Source organism: Trematomus bernacchii, unplaced genomic scaffold (genome assembly GCF_902827165.1).
Source record: "Trematomus bernacchii unplaced genomic scaffold, fTreBer1.1, whole genome shotgun sequence".
Classification (NCBI taxonomy): Eukaryota; Metazoa; Chordata; class Actinopteri; order Perciformes; family Nototheniidae; genus Trematomus; species Trematomus bernacchii.
This window is the reverse complement of record NW_022987648.1, coordinates 18,761,358-18,785,109: the sequence shown is the minus strand read 5'-3', so window position 1 is coordinate 18,785,109 and position 23,752 is coordinate 18,761,358. Positions and strand designations below refer to the sequence as shown.

General features: G+C 39.5%; 1 protein-coding gene across 2 annotated transcripts in view; it reads left to right on the top strand.

Annotated features, from left to right (window-relative positions):
- galnt13 (UDP-N-acetyl-alpha-D-galactosamine:polypeptide N-acetylgalactosaminyltransferase 13) overlaps positions 1–16,066 on the top strand; it is a 32,036-nt gene extending 15,970 nt beyond the window's left edge. Inside the window, exons 9-12 of one of the 2 annotated variants that reach the window (XM_034134146.1) lie at positions 2,579–2,718; positions 4,451–4,549; positions 5,283–5,417; positions 13,399–16,066. In XM_034134146.1, coding sequence (XP_033990037.1) covers positions 2,579–2,718; positions 4,451–4,549; positions 5,283–5,417; positions 13,399–13,539 — 515 coding nt within the window. In that variant the 3' untranslated portion in view covers positions 13,540–16,066. Of the gene's footprint in view, positions 1–2,578; positions 2,719–4,450; positions 4,550–5,282; positions 5,418–8,062; positions 8,246–13,398 lie in introns of those variants that run through there. The other variant, XM_034134145.1, reaches the window with a different exon arrangement.
- The last annotated feature ends 7,686 nt before the right edge of the window (positions 16,067–23,752 follow it).

The window sequence follows — 23,752 nt, the reverse complement described above, 5'->3', positions numbered from 1 at the left end:
CGCTGTAGTACATATGCCAGGCCAGTAGATGGTGCTGTTCTGACAGAATCTGCCCTTGCAAAAACAGAGCTAAAAATTGTCAAATTGAGCAAAATGAGGCATGGCTAAAATGCATGATCTGTTTGGTATTTTGAAAAAAAAAAAGTATAAATATGCCTTATATAGGTATGGTCCTACACTATATTATTCAAATATAGCATGATAGGTCCACTTTAAGTAGAAATTTGAGTAACTTTACTTAAGTATTTCTCTTACTTATACTCCACTACATGCATTTTTTACATCAGTTACTTTACTTATAACAGATAACTACCGTAATGCTTAACATTATCAACAAATAACATATTGTATGTTTATACCAAGCTGTATATAAATACATTGAAGTTAGCTCCACCTTTCTGAGCTGCAAAACTAAAGTGTGAGCACATTAATGCTTCAATAATTATAATCCAATAAAATAGTACATTTGATTCTAAAATGGGCCATTCTGCATTATGATACTTCTTATTACAAGTATATTTTGATGCTTATACTTTTGTACCTTTTTACTAAAATGAGATTTAAAAAATACTTCTCCCACCACTGCTAATCAGTAACCAAAACATGTACAAGATATAAAACATGATACAATTGTTGAAATACCATCAGTTAAGAAGAAAACCAACAATTGTAAGACGAGGTTTACTGTAAAAGAGGTCACTAAATAAGATGGTCTGAAGGCTCAGATAGGAAGCTCCACAGTTGAGGGGCCGGAGAGCAGAGGCCCGGTAACCTTTAGGGCAAAGTGGAGATTTTTCTAACGGTTGGTACGGCCTTACCAAAGCCCTGATTATGCTGAGAGGGAGTTAGCAGATCACAGATATGGGCAGGAGACTGACTATTCAGTGGATGATTTAACTGAACTGGCAGGAATTCTGTATGATTTAAAAGTTTTAGGGAATGTATAGTTCATCCAGGGATTTAATAGATGTTTTATTCATTGCACACTGCTGTGCAGACACAGATATGAACAATCCTCATTACCAACCCCTCTTTACTTCTCGCATGCTCACAGATATTACATTTAGCAAATTGGTGCGAAAAGGAAAGTCGTTTTTGCTCTCTTTTATTCTTCCATTTTCTTGCTTTTTTATCTGGCTCATTTAAGAATTTATAGGTCTCCTTTTACTCTGGCTCACATTGAGTTTATTGCTGCTTTTGTCCTATCCAAAATAAGATGAATTAATTCCTCCTTCTGACACATTTTTGAGTGCTCCTCTAAACTGGAGTTTGTCATAGAGGCTCTCCTATCCAACACAGACTTCTCTCTCACATATCCAACCAGAACAATAGGAGGGTGCAGATTAAAAGATGAGTACCCTTCCATCTGTCGACTTAGTAATGTGATTACCCTTTAGGAGCTTGCGGTGTCCCGGAAATCTCTGGTCAAGAGTTTGAGATGCCAGACAACCTATAAGGGATCATCTATAATCTGCCGATCTGATAGCTCAAACTGTGACTTCCTCCTCCACACAGTCGCTGGACTCTCCTACAGTCAGGTGTGCAGAGAGAGAGAGGTTGTGATGGATGAGTCTTTCCGCTTGTTGTGGCCCCACAATGACCGTCTGTTCCTCCAGGACATTAGGGAGAATGATCTGGGCCACGCTGCTGCCAGACCTCCCTTATTGGCACAGAGGAACACAGTATGTTGCTCAGGCTGAGTTTGGGAGTGGCAAATTTAGCGCTTCTATTAAAAGTGCATCTCCCTCCTCGGCACTGGTGATTTAAAGATCAGAGAGGCTATTCATCATCTGCAACATGTGAGGTTCAGACCCTACACAGAGAATAAATTGAGAGGCAGGGGAGGAAGAGTGGCCTTCAGGTTTTCGCTTTTATCTGCCGCCTTGAAATGTCTATTTCCCAGATTAAAGTGGAACACCTTGTTAGTGTGACAGAAGGTGCTGTTTGCATTGTCAGGCTCCTGTTTGACGGATAAACAAACTGTAAGTCTTAACATGACGGTTGTTGTTTACTATCGTGTTCTGTCATATCGCAATCACACTCTTTCATGATAAATAACCATCCGTGTCTGTCTACATGCAAGCTATGAGTCCTCAAGAAGCACTCTGGGGAGAAACCATCTGCTTAATGTGTTTGTAACCTAATCATTATTTAGTCTTCTGTTGTATCAGGGCTGACGCATAATGCAATCTTCATTTTTGCATACATCATGACAGACAGTATTCCACAATTGCATTTTTTCTGCATATCTGAAGAACGTGCTTTTAGAAAAATGGTGTATAAATAGGGTTTGACTTCCTCACAAGCCCTCTTAGCAGCAATTACTGTAGGTTGTGATGTGTTACTCAGTAGAAAATGCTGCCATGTCCACCCACACAGCCAGTATTTTCAGGTACGTTTGCAAGGTTTTAATAAAGGGTCCCTCTGGTGTTTAGTCGAGGTGGTGCAAGAAAACGGGATTATTTTTCTCTTTCAGAATTATAATCGTGACAAAACACGTAAATACTAAGGTTAACGCTGGTTAATGATGTTCAGTATTGCATATATTTGAATCCTTGTCTTGGCATTTTGTCTGCAGGCGTGATGCGTGTGGACTACGGAGACGTTTCCTCCCGCAGAGACCTTCGCGAGGCCTTGAAGTGCAAACCGTTTTCCTGGTATCTAGAGAACATCTACCCAGACTCCCAGATCCCGAGGAGATACTACTCACTTGGTGAAGTATGAGCTCCCTTGTACTCTGATCTCCATGAATGCATCAGATGCAGACTGCCTCCCTCTGCATTCAGTCAGATGTGTCCTTGTCGCTCCAGGGTTGCGCTTTCAGAAAGACAATATTGCTGTGAGATGTATCAGAAAATCTCTGGATCCAGCAAAAGGCTGAACCAAACAAGATAAAAACAAACATCCCCAGCTGTTCGTATTGAATGCCTAGGATAAACAAACAGGGGGATGTTCGTGCTGGCAGTATTGATCCCAGCCACATACACAGTTGTTGCTATGAATGCTGGGTAGCTGAGATAAGGCTCATGTATACATTTTATAGTCTCATGGCACAGTTTGGTGTTGTGCTGGGTGAACCAAAATTAATTATTAAAACCAAATATGAGTCAGAATCTCTCTCAAACAGTGATATAACCAGAAAATGTGTGAAAATATTTTTCTTTTTCTTCTAGAACCTGAAAACAGATAATAATTGCATTACTCTAATAAGCAAAGATGAAACATAGTTGTTTTTTTACAAATGAGAAAGGGGATTGTGGGAACTGCGATAATTTGCAGCTAAGCTTTCATTCATGGTTAATTGTTTTGAAGATATTGAAAGTTTGAGTTCCTTTCTAATCGTTAGTTCCCCCTCACACAGAAAAGTTTTTAAGTGGCCTGGATTTGCCTCTCGATGCCCACGGCTCCGTGGGAGCAGCAGTGCAGCATGGGGTAAAGTCAGCGCTGACATGCAGTGCGCTGTCTGTACAATAGGTGGGAGCCATTTAAAAGTAATGTCAGTGGAAGAACTCATGGTGAAATGAGCCTGTAATCCTCCAACATTCATACAGCTGAGGATGAGGGGATTTTCCATCGGTGCTGCTCTGCAGTACGACTTGATTCTCCCTCTCTCGCTTTAGCCACTGCAGCTCCTCAGCTCCCGTCTTCCTCTAACTTCTCCCAGCTGATTTCTCTTCCTCCATAACACAGTCAGCCTTTCTTTAACAGCCGGAACCATTAGGTTTTATATCACTTAATTATGAACGCCGTCCTGTTCCTGCACGACAGCTATAATAAGACGCTCAGGCAACATATAGAGCCAGCTCAGCCTTAGAATGTATGACTTCATTAGGAAGCTGAGTGGACTGTAAAGTCAGTGAGTTCACTTCTGCATGTCAGCAATGAAAGACAATAGAAAGTAGAATTTGGATAACTTGGTGACACAATATCAATTATATTGAGGATTTGACGCTTCTACTAACAAACATTTCATTATTATGGTATAATTTTGCCTAGAAAAAATGTTAAAAAAAGGATAGAAAATGCCAGCTATGATTTCTTGGAGCCTAAGACGGCTTTCTTCAAATGTCTCACTTGTCAAACTAAAATCCAAAGACATTAATTTTACAACGATACATACAAAAAGACAAGCCTCACATACTGTTCATTACGTATCTGAATCAGAAAATGTCTGCCGTCTTTGCATATCAAAACCTAAAAAAGTAAAGCTTTAACCAAGAACTAAAACTGAAACGGTAGCAATAAACCACAGGACATTAATGAACACTCACAAAAGAATAGGGGTGTAGAAAAGATTATTAATTTTTAATGAGAAATATTAAGCAGGCCTCGACTGGCTTCTGTTTGGTTAGGTTGCTAATAAGTATGAAATTAAAGACACGGACTAGACATAGAAAGTTAACTTCACATTAGAGAGCTTTTAATCCTTTTTTTCTAATCCTTCCTGTAGATCAGAAATGTTGAGACCAACCAGTGTGTGGACAACATGGGAAGAAAGGAGAACGAGAAAGTTGGCTTTTTCAACTGTCATGGCATGGGTGGAAACCAGGTGAGTGAAGGCATATATTAAAGCAAACATATGTATTGTTTGTAGTCTTACAACACTGTTTGTACAACAACACAAACATTGTCCTATGAACAATAACTGGGAATGTGCCTAAAGGGGAATTGTTCTTAGTGGAATGTAGGATTAATCTCTTTTGGATTAACATTGAAAAAGCCAAGCCTTTGATACTGCTTTATCCTGGAAACATGAGCTTTGGGATTTTGTCTTTGCTCCAAAGCTTGAGCTCAATCACACTGGAGGCAAAGTGTGTGTGAATTGCCAACTTTCAAGTCAATCCACAGATTTTCCATACAATTCAAGTTGGGATGTTTGCCAAGTTTCTCTTTCGTGTTTCTTTAGTCCTTTGTTGATTTGGTTCACTGCTGTCGGTCATTGTGAAGTCTTTGGCATTTGAGGATGGTTTGTGCCAAGTATTTAATTGTACTCTCGTCTGAACAGTGTTCCCTCTTTGCTTGCAACTCTTGTTATGGGCTATTCTGAATAACTGAGACACTACATGAGTATACATCACTGAAACTGCACTCTTTTTGTACAGGACACAATCTAAATCAGGTTTGGCACAACAAAGGCTCTAAATCCAAATAAAATCACAAAGAAATATGTGCAAATCACTCAAATATCCCTTGATCAAAGACACAATGATCATATACATTTCTAGAAAGCCTAGTGATGACGTTGATTCTTCCTCTTCTGACAGAGGCCTCTTGTTTTTCAGGTGTTCTCTTACACGGCGGATAAAGAAATAAGGACAGACGATCTTTGTTTGGATGTATCCCGCCTCAATGGACCCGTCGTCATGCTCAAGTGTCACCACATGAAGGGCAATCAGATGTTCGAGTACGATGCCGAGGTAGGACTCATATTCCCGTCAGCAGCCAAATAATGCCATAACCAGGCAGGGGGGCATTCTTTGGTTCCTATTGACTGATGTTTCGAAAAAGGACTTGGAGGAAATGCTGAATGATTTTGTTTTGCCTATGTCATCGTGAGGGTTTTGGTAGTGCAAAGTGGGAGAAGCAATATACATTTGCTTCCACCAGATGGCGCTGTATGTCAGTTTTTTAGCAGTTGTCAACCCCAGCTGCTGAGTCTATGCTCTCATGTTCTCTCCTCTCACTTAGTATGTTGGCAAGTGGGAATATGATTTTGAGGTAAGCTGTTCAAGTCATCGTTCCTGAATATTGCCCCGTAGTTTGAGTGCTGTGCTTCCAGTGTTGTGATTTATCCCATATTTCTGTGTTGGTGGTTTTTAGAGTAGAGGATTTATGGTTTATTATTTTTGGCAGAAAGGGGAGGTTGAATCTTTAATTTAAAGGATGTTTGATTTCTATTTGTTCTTTAAAATGAATTCTATTTTCAACCCATCACAACACCCCTCCTGTAAAGAATGCAGTCTGATACGATATAAAAATATATGATGTTTAGTTTTTGTTAAGACTCGACATTATGGAGTGGAGCATTTGCTGTTCGACTGAATTGCATTATACATAGAGATATTGCTGCCATTAAATCAACCCTAATTCAAGTAAATGAGATGGGAAGAATAATAAAACACCTGCCAGGTAGAATAACAAACCTTTATCCTGATATATGTGTTACATAACAGACCTATGGCCTGTAAGATACACTTAAACAAAACATACACATCCAACAAGTGACAAATTCTGTATATTAAACAGCAGATTAATTTTTACCTTATATTCCTGGTTATGGATACATTCATTATGAAATGTAGAGTCAATTTTGAAGGCTCTTAAATATAAAAAAGAAAAATGTGGATCTCAAAGAAGGACTAAAATACTCCCCTTGTTGACTCATAACTCATAGTCCATTATGGATTGTACATCACAAAAAGCAACTTTTATATGAACAATTCATGTTTCCTCTACTGAAGCACAAGGCGATGGTTGGAGAAGAGTGAGCTGAATACAGGGCCATTTATCAGTGATTGAGATGTACTATAGCTGACATGTAGTTGTGACAAGGTGAGGAGGCCCGGAGGCCTTTCCACCCAGCACTGAACAAACCCTCTGAGAAATCCCTTCATTACACTTTGTTCTTTGGGAGCATTCTTAATATGGAAGAACTTGAATAATTCATAAACGAAGAGGACTGGTCTCTGTTGTGAACAGCATTGGGGTTTCACCGCTGTCAGTGGCCTCGGTTATTTTAAGCCCCAGTGTGATGGACAGGGACTGATGCCTTTGTGACTACAGAACCATTAACATTTCATCTTCTCATCAGTTTCACTCTCATAGAAATACCTGTCTCTACCATGGTCCTGCTTTATTCATTCACGACTGTGACAGACTGCCCTCTTTCTTTTTCCCCTGCTGTTTCAGCCAGGATCGAGCTATGTTCTCTCTCCTTTATTTACACATAAATATACCTTAATGTTAAATAGAATAATCTGACAAATGTATCCTGGCCTTCCGTTTATCCTTCGTATACATGCAACATTCACATTAGCATAGTAGAGATTGAAAGTTGTTTTACTGTTATTGCCGGCAATACTGTATTGCCAAGGAGAGCTGTCAGGTTGTGTCACCCACAAAGACACGTCCTCTGCGAAAATGTAACCCTTTGCACTAAAGTGTTATCTAAACTAGGAAGAATGTAATCACGTGGGGTAGAAACAAGTTTAATTTCTGCAAACTATGAGCAGCACTGAGTTTAGTAGAGATATAAAGTTATCATTACTGATCTTTGTCAGGCATCAAATTCACAATATAAAACTTGTATTCTGTGCATTGACAGTATAAATTCAACTCTATTACATTGTCATGTTGTACATATCTAAAGGTTATGTGGAGATGTCCATATTTGTTTCATTGGACATTTCAGAGTGTCCTTAGTCTTGAATGCAGCACTTGATTAGTTGTATCCTCCAATCAAAAAGGAGGAGCAAATATCAAAACATCTGAGCCAAAAGTAACCTCATTACCAGATCAATCATTGAGAAAAATGTCTTAAAAGGAAACCAGCAATATGCCAAAATCCGTACAACAAAAAATACATTGTTTTTTATTCAACCGAATATTAAATGGGTCATGTCAAAACAACAAACATTGCTGTTCATTGACATCTGTTATAGTTGAACACAATCTATTTATATCTGTACTGTGCAGAATTTGAAATTAATTCTCAGATTTTAAATGAGTTTTTTTCACCAGTTATAATTATTGATGTGCTAATTCACTGGTTAATTTGTCTCAGATGTATTGATATCTGAGTCACCAGTCATTCATATATATTGAAGATATATGGTTTCATACTGTGAATTTTACACCTGATGCAGGTCCATGATCAAACTGCGTCAGTCCAGGATTCAAACACCTTAAATAAACAACACAACTTTTCTATTTGAACAAATCACCTGTTATAAACTTGAAAGTGGGCAGTGAGGAACAGGTGGATTGATTTAACAATAATTCATGACTCTTGGATTTACCTTCAATACCATCTCTCCCTATCACTCCGGGCTTGCTGCAGAAGCACACCTTCCTCCACATCATCACCCAATCATGTCTGACCATCAGCCGCCTGGAGGACGGCACCTACGGCCCCACAGTGGAGTCCTGTAACGGCAGTCCCTTACAGGCCTGGATCCTCCATAACTACACACGTCAGGAAGTCGCTCAACACCTTTACTTCAGTCCCACTGATTATTTTCTCTAACTGTAGGGCTTGAGGTGAGCAGGTTAGTAAAAATTAGGCAAGTGGTGGTCGTTTAGTCGCGTGTAGTGATGTAGTTTGTCATTAGCATTGTTAGAAGTAGATTAGTTCGACCTGTTCCGGTTTAATAGTCACCTTTGTAGCTGATTGTTGTTTTCGTTTTTATGGGATTTGTTAGTTTCTTGTTTTTTTTCAGTGAGGGCGGATGAATGCAGAGCTTGTTGTTCTGATCTCTTGTTGATCTTTCAGGTATTAGTCAGAATGTGCATGGAAATGGTTTTAAGTAGCTTTTACCGCTGACCTTTCAGGGGGAACGTATGAAGACCGGGGCAGAGGCACATCAATAAGTGACAGATGTCCCATCACGATGGTTCTGTGTATAAGATGCTATCAACGAGGACCTTTAGCCAGTTTTCATGCTAAATTAGATCTAATTTGACATTTATTTTCCAACATAAATATTTTATTTTGATGTGAAAATCCAGCAGCTGCCCCCTTTCCTGCCAGCGTTCGGTGGATGATGCCTGAGATGGAGGCATGATTTATTTTTAGCTGATTATCTACAGGCAGGGCTGATTTAAAATGGGCTCACCATTGTTTACAAGTTCTTTTGAAGTGATCCTTCATTGTGAACCTGCCTTTCATGGCACTGGCCTCTCGGGACACTCTCCTATTGGCCTGAAGCAGCTGTATACACTGTGTGCCATGTACATATTTGTAAAACCAATGAATTCGTATTATCGGTGCTTTTCACCACTCGCCTTGCTTATTTAAATGCTTTTGTAAGGAAAATGTTTTGGCTGACGATTTTCTGGCTGTGTCAGGGTTGCAGTTTTCCGGTCTTTGTATCCTAGTTCGCTTTCTTTGTTATATGGTGTTTGCGCCTCGGAGTCCTGTACAGAGTCCTGTACGGAGTCCTCTATCTCTCAAAAAGCTAATGAGCAATTTCACTGTAGCATGCCACAGTTTTTGTGTGCAAGCAGGGTAAATTGGGTAAGGAGCTCCAATGGCTGCTGGTGTGTGTCAGAGTTGCGGCAGTAAAATGACCTGCTGTTAGATGGCCTGATTTGCTGTTTTCACTCCGAGGTCCTATGTCCAGCATCAGAGGAGAGCACGTACACAATAGCAGGGCACCATTAGAGCGAGTGAGACTGTTTTCTGACTCGAGACAAAAAAGGTATCTGCTGTTTTTTGTATTTCCCACAAAAACAGCAGGTCAGCCCTCCGCATAAGATCACGTCAACCAGGATGTATTCTGCCTTTCAGCGAGTCCACCGCGCTGCCTGGTGACAAAGAGGATGATGTTCCTCACCCTTGGCTTATGGTTAGAAAGCGTTCTCATTTAATTAGCCGGTCTCAGCTGTGCATACACTCAGCAACTTGCAGAGGTTTGCTGCGAGGCTGAGACGGGAGCTTTCTTTGCCCCAAAGGAAGCATGAAATAATGATGAGCAAAGGACAATACCTCACCATTTCTAGTATTTTCATTTAATGTGGAATGGTTTTTCTACCCTCTGCTGTTACACTCCTCTTCTGTCATCTCTGCCAATAGAGTAGCTTTCGATCTTTGAATAAAAGAAAAATGTGATTTCTCATTATTGCCTAAGCCAGTTCCTTATGATTTATAGATTAGATATACCTCCATATGCCGTATGAATACACATTTAAAGAGAATTATACTGCGTATTGATTTCAAATTGGCAAAAAAAAGAAGTGATATCTTTTCTGGTTTTCTTTTCTTATCCTCAAAATAAGCTGCTTAACAAACTTAAAATGTATGTAGTGAAGAGCTTCCTTTCTCTTACTCGTTCGTTTTTTTGGCAGGTGTGTAAGGTCCATCACCACCTGCTCTCTTTGTTCTTGTTCTGTTTGAGTGTGTGTGTGTGTGTGTGTGTGTGTGTGTGTGTGTGTGTGTGTGTGGTGTGTGTGTGTGTGTGTGTGTGTGTGTGTGTGTGTGTGTGTGTGTGTGTGTGTGTGTGTGTGTGTGTGTGTGTGTGTGTGTGTGTGTGTGTGTGTGTGTGTGTGGTGTGTGTGTGTGTGTGTGTGTGTGGTGTGTGTGTGTGTGTGTGTGTGGTGTGTGTGTGTGTGTGGTGTGTGTGTGTGTGTGTGTGTGTGGTGTGTGTGTGTGTGTGTGTGTGGTGTGTGTGTGTGTGTGTGTGTGTGTGTGTGTGTGTGTGTGTGTGTGTGTGTGTGGTACAGATGTATGGCACTGGTCTCGGTACCGAAATTGCTGAATGAAGACTCTGACTTTGAGTAGTTTGTGTGTGTGTGCGCACTTCTTTGTATCCAGGCAGGGTTGTGTTTTATAGCTTAAGATCAAACATGGGCTGAGTGTCTCTGTGTGCTCATTAGTCTGAATATGTTCTGTCAACAGTCAAAGTACACTCTTGTTTTAATGAAGAATTATGATTCAACCACAAGATAAATCATGCCAGTGCTCATGTTTTAATGCCAAAAACACAATGTTTTTAGGGATGTTTGTAGGGTGTTTATTTAACTTAATGCTGTGCTGCTTAGTATGAATATGACTCCCTAGATAACTGGGTGCAGACTGGTGGAACTGAGGATATTTCTTTTTCTTTTCAAGATTTCTTCTGAATCCCTTCATTCACATGAACACTTAAAGGAGAGGTGTCGTGGCCATTTCCACTGATCATAATTCCATTGTTGAGGTATACTAAAATAGATTTATACTGTGCATTTTTCCAAACTCACATTGGTTTCTCATACAGCATCTCTGTAAACTACTTGTATTCACTGAATTTCACTCTCTGCCTTTAACGGCTCGTTGTAGCTCCCAAAGCTCCAGCCCCCACCCTCCCTGTGAGCACAGTGTCCTCTGATTGGTCGGGACGTTGTGAATCGCGCTGAGCTCCGTGGAGGTGTTGTTTCCTTGTTTAGGATACATAGCGAAACACAGCCAAACTCATCCTGAGCACACACAAACTCACATCCGAAGTAAAAACAATAAGTGTGGCTTGATATTGAGTAAGAAAAAGGTTGATAAACGCTGTGAGAATGGGTCTGCAGAGAGAATTTGTCTTTATCCCAACTGTCTGTTATCAGCCTGCAGCCAGGGAGGAGAAATCAGCTGAGCTGCCTGCTCCCTGAACACAGATGTGTGTGTGAGGAAGTCCGTGGATTGGTCAATTTGGACCAATCAGCGGGGGCTTAACGTAACGGCTCCGCGGACGTAATGTAACGGCTCCGCAGATTGGTCCATTTAGTTCCGGGTACGGGTTGACATCATGCCGTCCCGGAAGAATCAAATGGACAATGACGTATCTCCAACGAGGCGTTTTGGGGAGGTATTTTCTGTGTTAGAGTTTTACTCGCTACAGGGTGTACTTTGAGGGTTTTGACTCTGCACACCGTTTACTTGCATAAAAACCTTCATAACACACAAGGGGACGGGTAATAACCGGAAAAGCATGACACCTCCTTTAATGGGTTCTTAGTATCACTTAACATTTTACTTTTAAGTAAATCTTACCAATACCAGCTACATCATAATTTTCCTATGCAAACTTAGCTTCTATACCTCTCCACGTGCAACTATTAGGTTGAGGAAAAAAGACTCAAGTAAGGAGCGAAATGGCGGAAGCGTGTTACTTGGGAGGGAATGAACATAAATGGTTAATCAAGGCCATTGAGATCTCTCCTCCAGTGGTTAGTGAGGGTATTATATGCTTGCTAATGTGGTGCTTTTGTTCAACTAATCACAACAGGTGTGCTTTTCCAGTGTGGACATTTTAAAAGCACTTTGTTCTGCCTTTTCTCGTTTATATGAGAGAAAAGTAAAAAGACAGGACTGATTAAAAAGAGAGGGCAAAATGGGGAGTGGAGCAGGAGATACATTTGGGAGGTTGGCTGAGGAAACTCCAAGAATATCAGTAGTGCTTGAGGTCATGAGCATTTGAATATACATCTATCCCTCAAAAGATAGTCCCAACATTTTTAATTATTAGTAATATTGCTCTAACAATAAGACAATGAGTTTATCTGTCGATCATCCAGAGGTGTTATTAATGACATAAAGAAAATATATATTATATTGAGTGTTAAAGGGTGCCTGTTTTGATTGTTATCTAATTTTAAACTTTTATACAGGTAAATGAACAATGTATCTTGCCTTATGCCTGCCCATACTTTCTGTTTGGTAATAACTACAAATACTAGCAATTTCCAAATGTACCTAATCTGACATTATTACTTTTACCAATAATGGTGTCACTTTTAATAACTTTTTGTTTCCCACAGAAGCACATAACAAAGTAAATTATGTTGGTTGTTTTCATGATCAGAATGCTTAAAAGCACCCTAGGCTGTGCTTCACTTCACCTCTGTAGAGAATTATAGTGTCTTTCATCTCTTTGCTAAATTGTTTGTCATCGACTTAAAATAAATATTAGTGCTGCCTCAAAGTGGCCAACGCATAAGTTGTTGCAGAGTTAATAATAATAATAGAACATATCTATAAATTAGTGTTGTGGCTAATATTTTAAGCTACTTGGACATAGGCCTCCTCCTACTGTAGTCTTCTGTCTCACACACTGACTGCCCCCCTGAGTCCAATCTCTGCTTGCTTTTTATCCAACATTTAACCTGCCAACTCCAAACTAACACGCCAAGCCAAAATCTACAGGAAACTGCTATGCCATTTTACTACAACGCATTTGACATATCCATCATGTCCAAAACATGAAGTAATGCATAGTCTCTGCGGCTAGTGCCTTTTTTGACATTTTCTGATGCTCAACAGTGATTCACAGAGAAATCTTTCCTGTAAAGTGGCTGTGACACAGCCTCACAACTGACAGGAGCTCCAATTCTCCGAGCAGCCTCAGTGCATGTTGTGTTGAACAATGGGCACGACTCTCACTTTAACTCGACCAGAACATCCTGCTCTCTTATTGTGCCTATGGTTTTTTTCTTGCCCCAGCTGCAGTCCTAGAGTGTAAGAAGCTCAGACCATTTGCTTGGGTAAAATAATGTTTTTGTAAAATACGACAAATCAATATTTGGAAGTGTGTCTTTAGAAGGTTCCTCTTAAACATCCAGGCAGTTTCCACCTTCTCCAGGTTGAGGGGAAAGGACAGAAAAATGTTTATGTATCTACGCTAACGTGTTGACACATCTCCCTCTTTCCCTCTCCAGCAACTCACCCTGCTGCACGTGAACAGCAACCAGTGTTTGGACATGCCGTCAGAGGAGGACAAGATGGTCCCCACCCTGAAAGACTGCAACGGCAGCCGCTCTCAGCAGTGGCTGCTCCGAAACATGACCCTGAGTGTCTGACCCCTGTCTCACCTTCCTCCCCCGCCACTCTGTCCTTATCCTAACCAGCCATGGCTCTCCTCACCCCCGCCAGGTGGCTCCTACCACAGCACAACATACGCCTCTTCCTGTATAAACAAATACAGAGATCCAGGCATCAGCGGCTTATCTTCCATTATGGGGGCGTTTCCTTTCACAGCTAGCCGCAAATGTCAGAGAAGCTGCACCTGCCGGTAAGGCGACATGACGAGCCACGACTTTGGGGACCTCATCAGGTCCGAGCCCGGAGAAAAGCTGTGTGAGGTCTGTGCATGGAGAACATTTGCGTCAAAGCACTCACACTGTGTCAGACAGCTGCTAGCCTTGGGTCCACTGTGCTGCTCAGACTTAGCTTAGCTGTTGGACCAAAACAAAAATAGAAGAGCATTTAAAACAAGAATCTAGCAAGGCACGTCTCTGTGATGCACTGTAAATGAAATGACCTTCCTTGTGCTTTGTTCAAGACTGTTTCCATGACTGCTGCTCATTCTCTCTTCATATCAGTGTCTGAGGTACATTCAATAACAGAACGTGATGTTGTTTATAGAGCCGGGACCAATACTGGATTTGAGGAGTTGAAACCTATCTTGATATTTGAGGGTTAAAGAATCCAATAATGCTGTTGTGCATTAATATTTGGTTTTAAAGTCGAGCTGAAATTTGAATTCTCATCGTGATGCAAGGACATTACATCATATAACTATATAAGGATACTACAGCTTTTGTGTATATTTTTTCATTTTATAAAAAGAGGTAAATATTCTGGGGACATACATTTGTAGAAACATTGTGTAGCTTGCAGGCTCTGGACGGGCGTGTCCCACGACAGCTGGGCACTGACATTTGAGGGCCGGTATCACACCTTCAGCGTCCATGGCTGTGAGGAACTTCATAATTGGTTTTTTCAAAGAAGTTTAAAGTCAAACAAACACAAAGGATACATTTAAAAACAGTATTATTTTAGTTTGACTTTAAACTAATGAAAAAAAACGTTTTTTCAGCATCCTTAAATTAGGTTATCTACAAAACAAACAAGGTTTACTTATCAGTGCTCTCTAGTGCGCATTACTAAAATACCTCAAACATATCTTTTGAATTTCTTACCCCGATTTCCTCTTATAAGCTGTCATATAGGCGGATAATAACATATGGGTGATTAGCTAATATCGGAGCCTTTTTTGGTGTTATTATAAGATAGGAAAAACCTTTTTTTCATTACATTACATAACATTTTCCTTTGGTATTCTGGCAACATAGTGTAAAACAGACAGTAAGAGTCAGATAAAAATACCTTAGGTGAATCTCTTAAGATTAAAAAAATTATTAAGCTAATTATTTTTAAACCGTCTTAAATTTAAGAGAATGCAACACAAGAGTGTAGCTATAACATCCTCCCAGATTAATCAAAAGGTTCAATTTAAGTGAAACGGGAACCACAATATGAAGATGTGAAGCAGCACTTTGGGTCTGTTCGAAGTAAAGTAATTAAGAGTACAGTATTAGAGACTCTGCTATGAGTAGAATATACATAATTGTTTTTTGACTGAATGTAAATTTCCCCTAAATGGTAACGACTGAGTTCTGAAACACTGTAACGGTTCTGTGTTATCACAGCTATCTGAGAATGTCATTACTGAAGTTTTCAGATTCCTGCTACCAAAATCCTGAGGAATCATGATGTCTTGGAGCAGGATAGTTGCGTGTGCCTTTAGAAAGCTGTTTCAGTTATTGGATCATTTGTTTCAGAAAACATTTGATTTACTTTGGTGATTAAACAAAAAGAATGTCAAATATTTTTCTTAATTTCTAGCAAAAACATGGAAATTGATATGAAATAACTGTCATACCTCATGAATACGTCACCTTCATATTAATGCTCGATCAATAATTTAGTAACAGTATAGTCAAAACGTTTAAAATGTGCAAATGTAGTTTTTCACTACATTTTTGATAAGGATCAGGCAACAAATGCTATTGTATAATACTGTTAACATGTTTCTATCACCATTGTTGTTGTTGTTGTACATACAGAACCAATTATTTTTCTAAGATGCGGTTAAACTTGAACACTCTGAGAAAAACAAAATTGAATGGTTTAAAGATCACAAGGTATTGCTGTGCTTTATTTGGAGTATGGTAATAAAAAACGGTGCTTACCTATCGAAATTGCGGTGTGTCTTGGAAATAATCGTCGGACTAACAAAGCCAAATTCTCAGACCACCTGAAGGGCGTCAGGCAAACGGACATGAGGGATCAACTAATGGGGAAATACTATCAATGCTGTTCGAATACTGAGTCTTTGCCAAGTACCTGCTTGGCATCCAGACTAAAATTCAATCAACTCTTTCATATTACACGGATACATTTATTGTTTTTCATTATCTCAAAGTGCATGGTGTTAAAATAGGACTGTATTGTTTCAATGTACTGGTTGCAAAGTGATGTTACCTGTTTGTACATTTTGCCTTTTTGTAAAAAAATACTTAAAGGGGACCTATCATGCAAAATGCACTTTTGTACGTCTTTTATACATGAATATGTGTCCCCGGTGTGTCAGGGAACTCACAGAAAACACAACCCTCTCTCTTTTCCTCCATACCCAAATCTCTAAAAACGGGGCTGCAACGGAGCTGATACAGATTTGAAATTGTTCTGACGTCAGAAACGGGAAGCTCCGCCTATGGGCAACTCTCCACCTATCAGGGGAATGGGGGGTTGGGCCACGGCCATTGCCGCTCGAAAGCGCTGGAGACGCTGTAGTACATATGCCAGGCCTGTAAGTGGCGCTGTAGTCTGCCACAAAAGCAGCGAAGAATACTTCTCACAGAATCAGCCCTTGCAAAAACAGGGCTGGAAAAGGGCAAATAGAGCAAAATGAGGCATGGCTAAAATGCATGATCTGTTTGGTATTTTGAAAAAAAAACTTCACAGACATGTTTTATATAGGTATGGCCCTACAATATATTATTCCAATATAGCACGATAGGTCCTCTTTAACATAGATTTTTGCATTAATATCAGTTTCAAGCAAGCACGTCTCGCTAAATACATGAGTTGTTTAATAAAACTTGTTCTTGATGCTTTTAAGACCCCGTACATCTCATTACCAGTTTTGAGTGTGGGGTTTTTTATAGGTTGTTAATTGCAGCCTCTCCTCCATGGTTGACCTTAATAGTAGTAATACTATAATTTGTTGTTGAGTATTGTTAATGAAGTGGACATTTAAATTGAGGGAAAAGCCTGCTTGTCCCAATGCAAGCCTAAGGCACCACGCATATTGGTAATTCACGTGAAGGACATGAAGGGTTGACAACCTTCTCTAAACTAAAAAGTCCAAAACCCTAATATTTAACAAATAATAAAGGCCAAAAATATTATATATAAATACTAATATTTGTTATTTTTGCTTGGTAAATGACTTTATGTGTTGATTAATTTCTCTCCATGGATGATTGATTGAAGGCACATTTTGACATTTAGAGAAAAAACATTCTTGCCGGGAACTAACATGTCTGTAGGCCTACTACCTAAAATGTCAAATTACAAGCCACAACTGATTAGCTTAGTTAAGCATAAAGATGGGCAACAGCTGTAACACCTTTCCTCTGTTAAAATCCATGCTGTGAAAGAATTGACATTGCAAAGGTTATATTTTTGTTGTCTAACCTGTACTAAAACCAAGTGTGAAAACAACACATTCCGGTCTTTAAGCAGAGCTAACTTGTTTCTTAAAATGACGACTTTAATATTTAATCAAATATAAACACTACATGAATTACTTAATTACATTAATTATGTATTACTATATAATATAATATAATATTATGTCATTTGTTTGGTTTATGGTAAATATAAATAAATATATAGAAGCATTTTCTTCACAACAGAGAGGTGTTATTATCATAATAACTCTCATTATATAAAGTGTTCATTGTTTTCTGTTTTTTTGCCACCTCACTAATGCTTTTCAATAAACGTTTGTAATGCTCACCAAGGTAGCCATTGCAGAGGTATATTAATAGTTGCTGTGGAGCCGACAACACACGAGTGTCTCGCCACACTCTCAGCAGGGGCCCTGTCTCACACCTGTAGGAAGCCAAACCCAGGCTTGTTAACTGGGCCTGGGAGGATAAGATAGTGGGTCTGCAGCTGGGCCAGGGGAGTCCATTAACGGGTGAGATGCTTTAAAATAACAGCCCTAATGGAGACCTTATCTGTGGCTTACTGTGGGTCACTGTGGCTCTCAAAGGTTCAACACATCCAGAGCTTCCCACCAGAGAGGCTGCACAATTCTAGACGCCAGTAGCCATATAAAACATGGACTCATTTAAGCTCAGAAACAGTAGTTGTATGTGTACAAATATATTGTGTCCCCAGAGACTATTATTCCCTATTTTATTCAGTTCAACTACAAATATTTCTAAAACTATTGGTTTCAAATGATGTGTGTTGTTTTTCTCCAAATCATAGGGTCTGTAGACACCTATTGTATGTATGAAAGTCTTCTCTTAGCAGTTGTCTTTTATTAAGTCCTAATAAATTAACCCCATGAGGTTAAGGAATAGTGTTTAGAAAATAAATAGAACATGATTATTTTTTTTGACAATTTGTCTGCAACTATAGTTTAGTTTCACCTTACTCAGGTGTTGGGCCTATATTGACACTGGAATCTTAATTGACATGGAAACTGTATTGTTTTGCTGTCGGCACTTTTGTATTTTGTTGAATTTGATTTATTTAATCTTCTGGTATGTTTTCACACGCAATAGCAACTATAATATTTATTTGGTTACAATGAAAAGCTCACACAGGCACTTAGGGCAGCTCAGGGGTCCTACAGGTGAGACGCAGAAGCGGCCGACGATTCACTCAAGACCGAGCCCACAAAATGAGGCTAGGGTTGCAGTGTTACTGTATTCCAAGGTGAGTAAAAGTGGTTAAAACATGTGTGAAAATAATGACACAGATGTATAATGAACGTGTAAATGTAACAATGCAGATATAAGATTTACATGTGTTTGTTATGTTAGTTTTACCAGCTAAATGAAGAGTGTGTCGTATGAAACTACCACCGTCCTACCACATGTAGATTGCTAAATTATCAAGTTGTGTATTACAACATTAAGTCGTAGTTCATTGTTTTTTGCGGGTTATTGAAAGCGGACATTTTGATATGTTATGTTTTAAAGTTAAGAGTGCAGTGAATGTTTATACAGGCATCAGTCATTAGACCTAGCCTACAGTATGTAGCTTCGTTGCAGTGCTGTACTTGTAATTCTGTAGTTCCAAAACGAAACGAAGTAGATGGAATTTATTTTAAATGTTTTCACTCCTGGAAGTCCCTTTTTGAGTCCAAGTTTGCAGGTTTTGGAATTGCGAGTAGCCTTGTCTTTTATTTCCTATTAGGCCTCAATCTGTGTCTCTGATACTATGAATCAACTGGTGCAAAAGGCTATAGAATTTTAAAATGTTGCTTTATGCCACAACAACATTTGTAACTATATTTTATGCTCTTCCCATGTGTTTTTTTTAAATGTACTTTATTGTGAAAAGTACTACTAACTACTACAGCTATCGCATACATCTAGTTGGGTTACAGGCACTTTTCCCTCTGAAATACTCAAGTTAAATACAAAAACCTCCAACTGCTTATGTACAATTATTTAGTTAATGTCCTGAGCTGCTTTTCAATACTGACAGAAACAAGACCGAGCATGGTCAGTGTTCACTGCAGCAGGGTAACTGTTATATTGGGACAGAAACCCTGAAAATTAAGATAATCTGAAAGTAGTTTTGAATGAGAATGAACATTTCTGTGCCCAGTCGGCTCATTTAAAGGCTGGGGTATATGACAATATTGTCTCACAGTCCATTGGCAAAGTGGACCACTGCAGGCACACAGCCATGTTAATGACAAGACTTTGATGGTGATTTGTGTTGACTGATTTGTAGTTGGTAAGTGCCAGTCAGTTAGTATAAACAAAAGCCTATGGGTAACACTTTGAATATGCTCATAAACATAACATATAATGTACATTGGAATCAATTATTGTTTTCTTCTAAACCTTTAAATGATTGGAAAGCAACAAGTCAAATGTTAAATGCTTTTATTTATTTTTTTACTGTTAACACGTAAAGGACATTTGGAATAACACCCATGCAAATGTGAAAACACCCTGCAGTTGTATTCAACAAATGTTCCCATTTCCCCCTGTTGCTCCTATGCAGTACAGCTCTTAAGAACATCGCAGCAGGAATAGAACATCCCTGGTGGTTATGTGATTGTCTCTCTAACCTGTTTCCATTAGACCATCATGACAAAAAACTCTTTAGAGTTTCGTGCCTGGACTTCAAATACGATACGTATACATTTGCCATGCTATTTCTCCACTGTGTCTCCGGTCTGCCCCTCTCCTTCAGCTCAACATATGGGGTTCCATCAACTAAGTGAATCCAATAATAGGTAGAGGCAGACCGGGGGGAAGCAAGGGGAATAATCAACCCTGTGAATGTGCCTTTTCTTCTTGCTCAGGACCAGAGGAAAAATCCAGAGCTTAATTGTTGAGGGGACCTGAAGTTCCACAGCGTCTGCTTTGAAAATCAGCTTTAATTAGATATGGTTTGAGGCTAGTATCTCAGTAGGAGTCAAATCTTATGCCATCCAAGGCATACTCCCAAACAGAGTAATGTACAGCACCTGTGCTAAATGTGCAGAGCCGAGAAAGGTCTGATCTATGCTGGCAATCTCTTGAGTATTTTTGATTGATCTGCAGGCGGAAGTGCCTCAAACAAGCTTTTCCTCTGTGATAATCTCCTTTTAGCAACAAAATCAGTGATTAGGAGGAGGGGCCCTGCTGCTTTCAGCAGTAATTGTGTAGTAATCAATCATCAATCTCCAGGAGCTCTTCTACAAAACACTCCTGTTTTGGTGCTATTTTTGACCTGAGACAACAAATAAGGTTCCCTCTTAAAAAGCTGTGGAAATACAAAACAGAAGAATACACCAGAACATTACTTCCATTCGATTTTTACACATAATGTGTGTCTGTCATTATTCCTCATCTCACATGACTGCGGCTGTATCGTATCAGATGTTAAGGTTAAACGCTGCTGCTCCTTTAGTCGCTGAATAACAGCTGTAATGTTTTTTGATTGCCACAAGATGCTGACAATCTCATATGGTCTTTGGAGCTTCCATATTTTGACCCAATGTTGTTCCTCTTCGAGTCACTGGTTTGGAGTTGCTGCCTTGCACATCCACCACATGGCTTCACATTATATGCCAAGCATGGATGAGAGCCTGTTAGTGCCTCAGCATCCAGTGGGACTCATGTTAAGACCTAATCTGTGCGGGGAGAAAATCATAGTTCATGTCTTTCATGATAAGATTGTTTGTTTAAAATACAAAAAAATCAATATTGTATCAGCAAAATAAGATTACAGAGACATTTTTCGGAGGATGTGGTACATTTGTGTGGGGAAATAAAAAGACAAATCCATCAAAGCTGAGGCGGTTTTCCCTGCTCTGCCTCTGATTGTAGAGATTATAAATGAAGATGGAAAATTACAGCAGATTGTCTGAAGTGATTGGCTAATCTTCCTCGACGATGACCTCAAGTGCTACCCAAGCTGATTCAGAGAGGAGGACAAATGCATCTAGTGTCCTACATTGGTCTGATTAGATTAATAAATCAATCCCATCCCGGACCGCCTGTTGGGCTATTTTTATAAAATGGGTTACAGAAGATCATCAAAGTATTTCTGATCATTGACTAACGGATGCTTGACATGCGCTGGTGCAAGAAGTGCAAAACACGTAATGGCGATGATGGAAGATGGTGTTTTGTGGTGGAAAAAGCCGTCGAGTTGTAGAAATAAAATGTACTGCTCTTTCAAATTTAGCTGCTAGAAAATAAGAACTAATCTGCATATATTTCAATTTAGTGCACCGTGTTACACATCAGCTGCCTCCTGGTGTGTGACAAGAACATGACCGGACCCTAACCGCTTTCTTGTATTCAGCTGTCAGTGACACAGTCTGTGTGTGGAGCAGACTTACAAATGTGTTTCTGTGGGGATGAGAGTTTTTGATTAATGGTTTGTATAAGGGTTCCTTATGCTGATCTGATGTTGTTTCGTGTATGGTATATTTTAATTTATAAATCATGAAAAAACTAGGCTTGAAAATAAAATAAACAAACATTCATTTATTTTGCAACCAGGTCTGTTGCACACATTTTGCTTTTGTATCAAATTACGGCCTTATATTTTGTTTTCCGTTACCACGATTGGGTCCAACATGATCACACATTTGAACACATGTTTACTCATTTAAACATCCTCCTCTTCCTATGGCGAACATCTTCTACTTACACATTTTTATGGGGGCACACACTGCTTTTAGAAGCAATGGGTATCTTTACCCTTTACTGACATTTGATATGAGAACAGTAATCAATTACTGAAGAAAGAAATCTTAACGATAACTATTATCTTTCACACGCAATCAACAGATTACTCCATTAAGGTAAAAGCATTGGGTGTATATATATTTTTTTAACAACAGATTTCTATTTTTCTCTCTGCTCCAATCAGGTTTTAGCTATTTGAAGCTATTGGCATTGGTGGATCGTTTGGTCACTCTCAGTCCAATGTAATATCAAGAGGCAAGTAATCCAATTAGCTGAGATTTTGAGTGTTGAAATAGCATGATGTTTGTTTGTTTGAAAGAATAGTTGTTTTTGTTCATTCAAAAATATTTGTTATTTAAAAAAAACACTTTGATTTAAAGTTTTAGGGGCATTCAGACTGATTAAAACTAGACATATGCATAAGATATAGTGTCTTTACACACTCCACTGTTTTCTTAGAAGTTAGTTGCAATTTTCTAAATGCATGTCAGACGATTTGTCAAGAGTTGTGGGGAAAACTTTTGTTTCGATGACTATATCTCTGAAATACAGCAATTAAAAAATCCGTGCTGGCTGGCTAGAAAGAGGTGGTGGTATGTTGCTCCTCCTGCCTCGTGTGTCTGCAGACAGTGTGTGAGTCTGGGTAACCAGTCCAAACTAATAGCCTTATTTTTTCTCTACAAATATGTGAATAGCCTTTTACTCCTAATGAGGGCCAGAATGCATGGAGGGTGACCTGTGTTACTCTTCACTTATTATAAAAGCACAGAGGCCTGCAGAAGCTAATGTTCACCTGGCAATTATGACGGCATGCTGATGGGGAAATCTTTCCCTGCCTTCCCCCTCCAGAGGACTGAACCACAGCGCCTCGCAGACAACACTTGGAGGCACATCAACGTTGCACAGCGCTGACATGTAATCGCTCATTTGGAAACGGTTATGTCAGGCCTTGGTGTCATTTTTTAGAAGCTATACCATTTGTACAGTACAGCATACCGGGCTTAGACTGGTTATGGAATACCGGGATAAACCACAGGGAGCTGCAGGATAATAGGAGAGGTAGATATGGAATAGAGTGACTCAACAGCATATTGATCCCTATGAGCTCAGACAATGGATCCCAAAACGGTTGGGAAAATATCAACAAGCTGCGGTAGACATTAACAGTGTATCTTGGCATATAAGAAATCAGCAGATGCTGCACGACATGACAGCAGAGTGTAAATATGTATGAAGTATATTTACATGACATTGTGTATGATGCAAGTAACATGTATGGGTGACTTGATTCAGAAGTAAGGGTGTTTCATGTATTTCTTTGTCCCCTGAAATGTACTCTTTATCCAAAAATAATTATCCAAATGCACCCCAAAACTGCTCTGTTGCTTATACACCTTGTTCAAAACTGACTGCCAAAAATATTTAAATAAAATACATTTTTGAATTTCAAAGCTGCAGTCATTAGTGTCTTTGTGATTGGTTGGTAATTGTGCCTTTATCAGGGAGACATAATGCTTATCCAAATTACATCTCGATGTAATGGAAAGAAAGATAATTGTAAAGGGGTGTGGAGAGACTGAGGGAAAGAGGTGGTGGTATGTTGCTCCTCCTGCCTCGTGTGTCTGAGAGACAGCATGTGAGCCTGGGTAACTATGGTGTGGGTGTATTCCTCTGTGGCCATGATCTCGGTAATACGACGAGTGAATTCTGCAATGTATCCTTGTTGCAGCTCTTTGTCCCCCCTGAGATTTCATACAGTTTGAATGTCAGCATCATTCCTGCA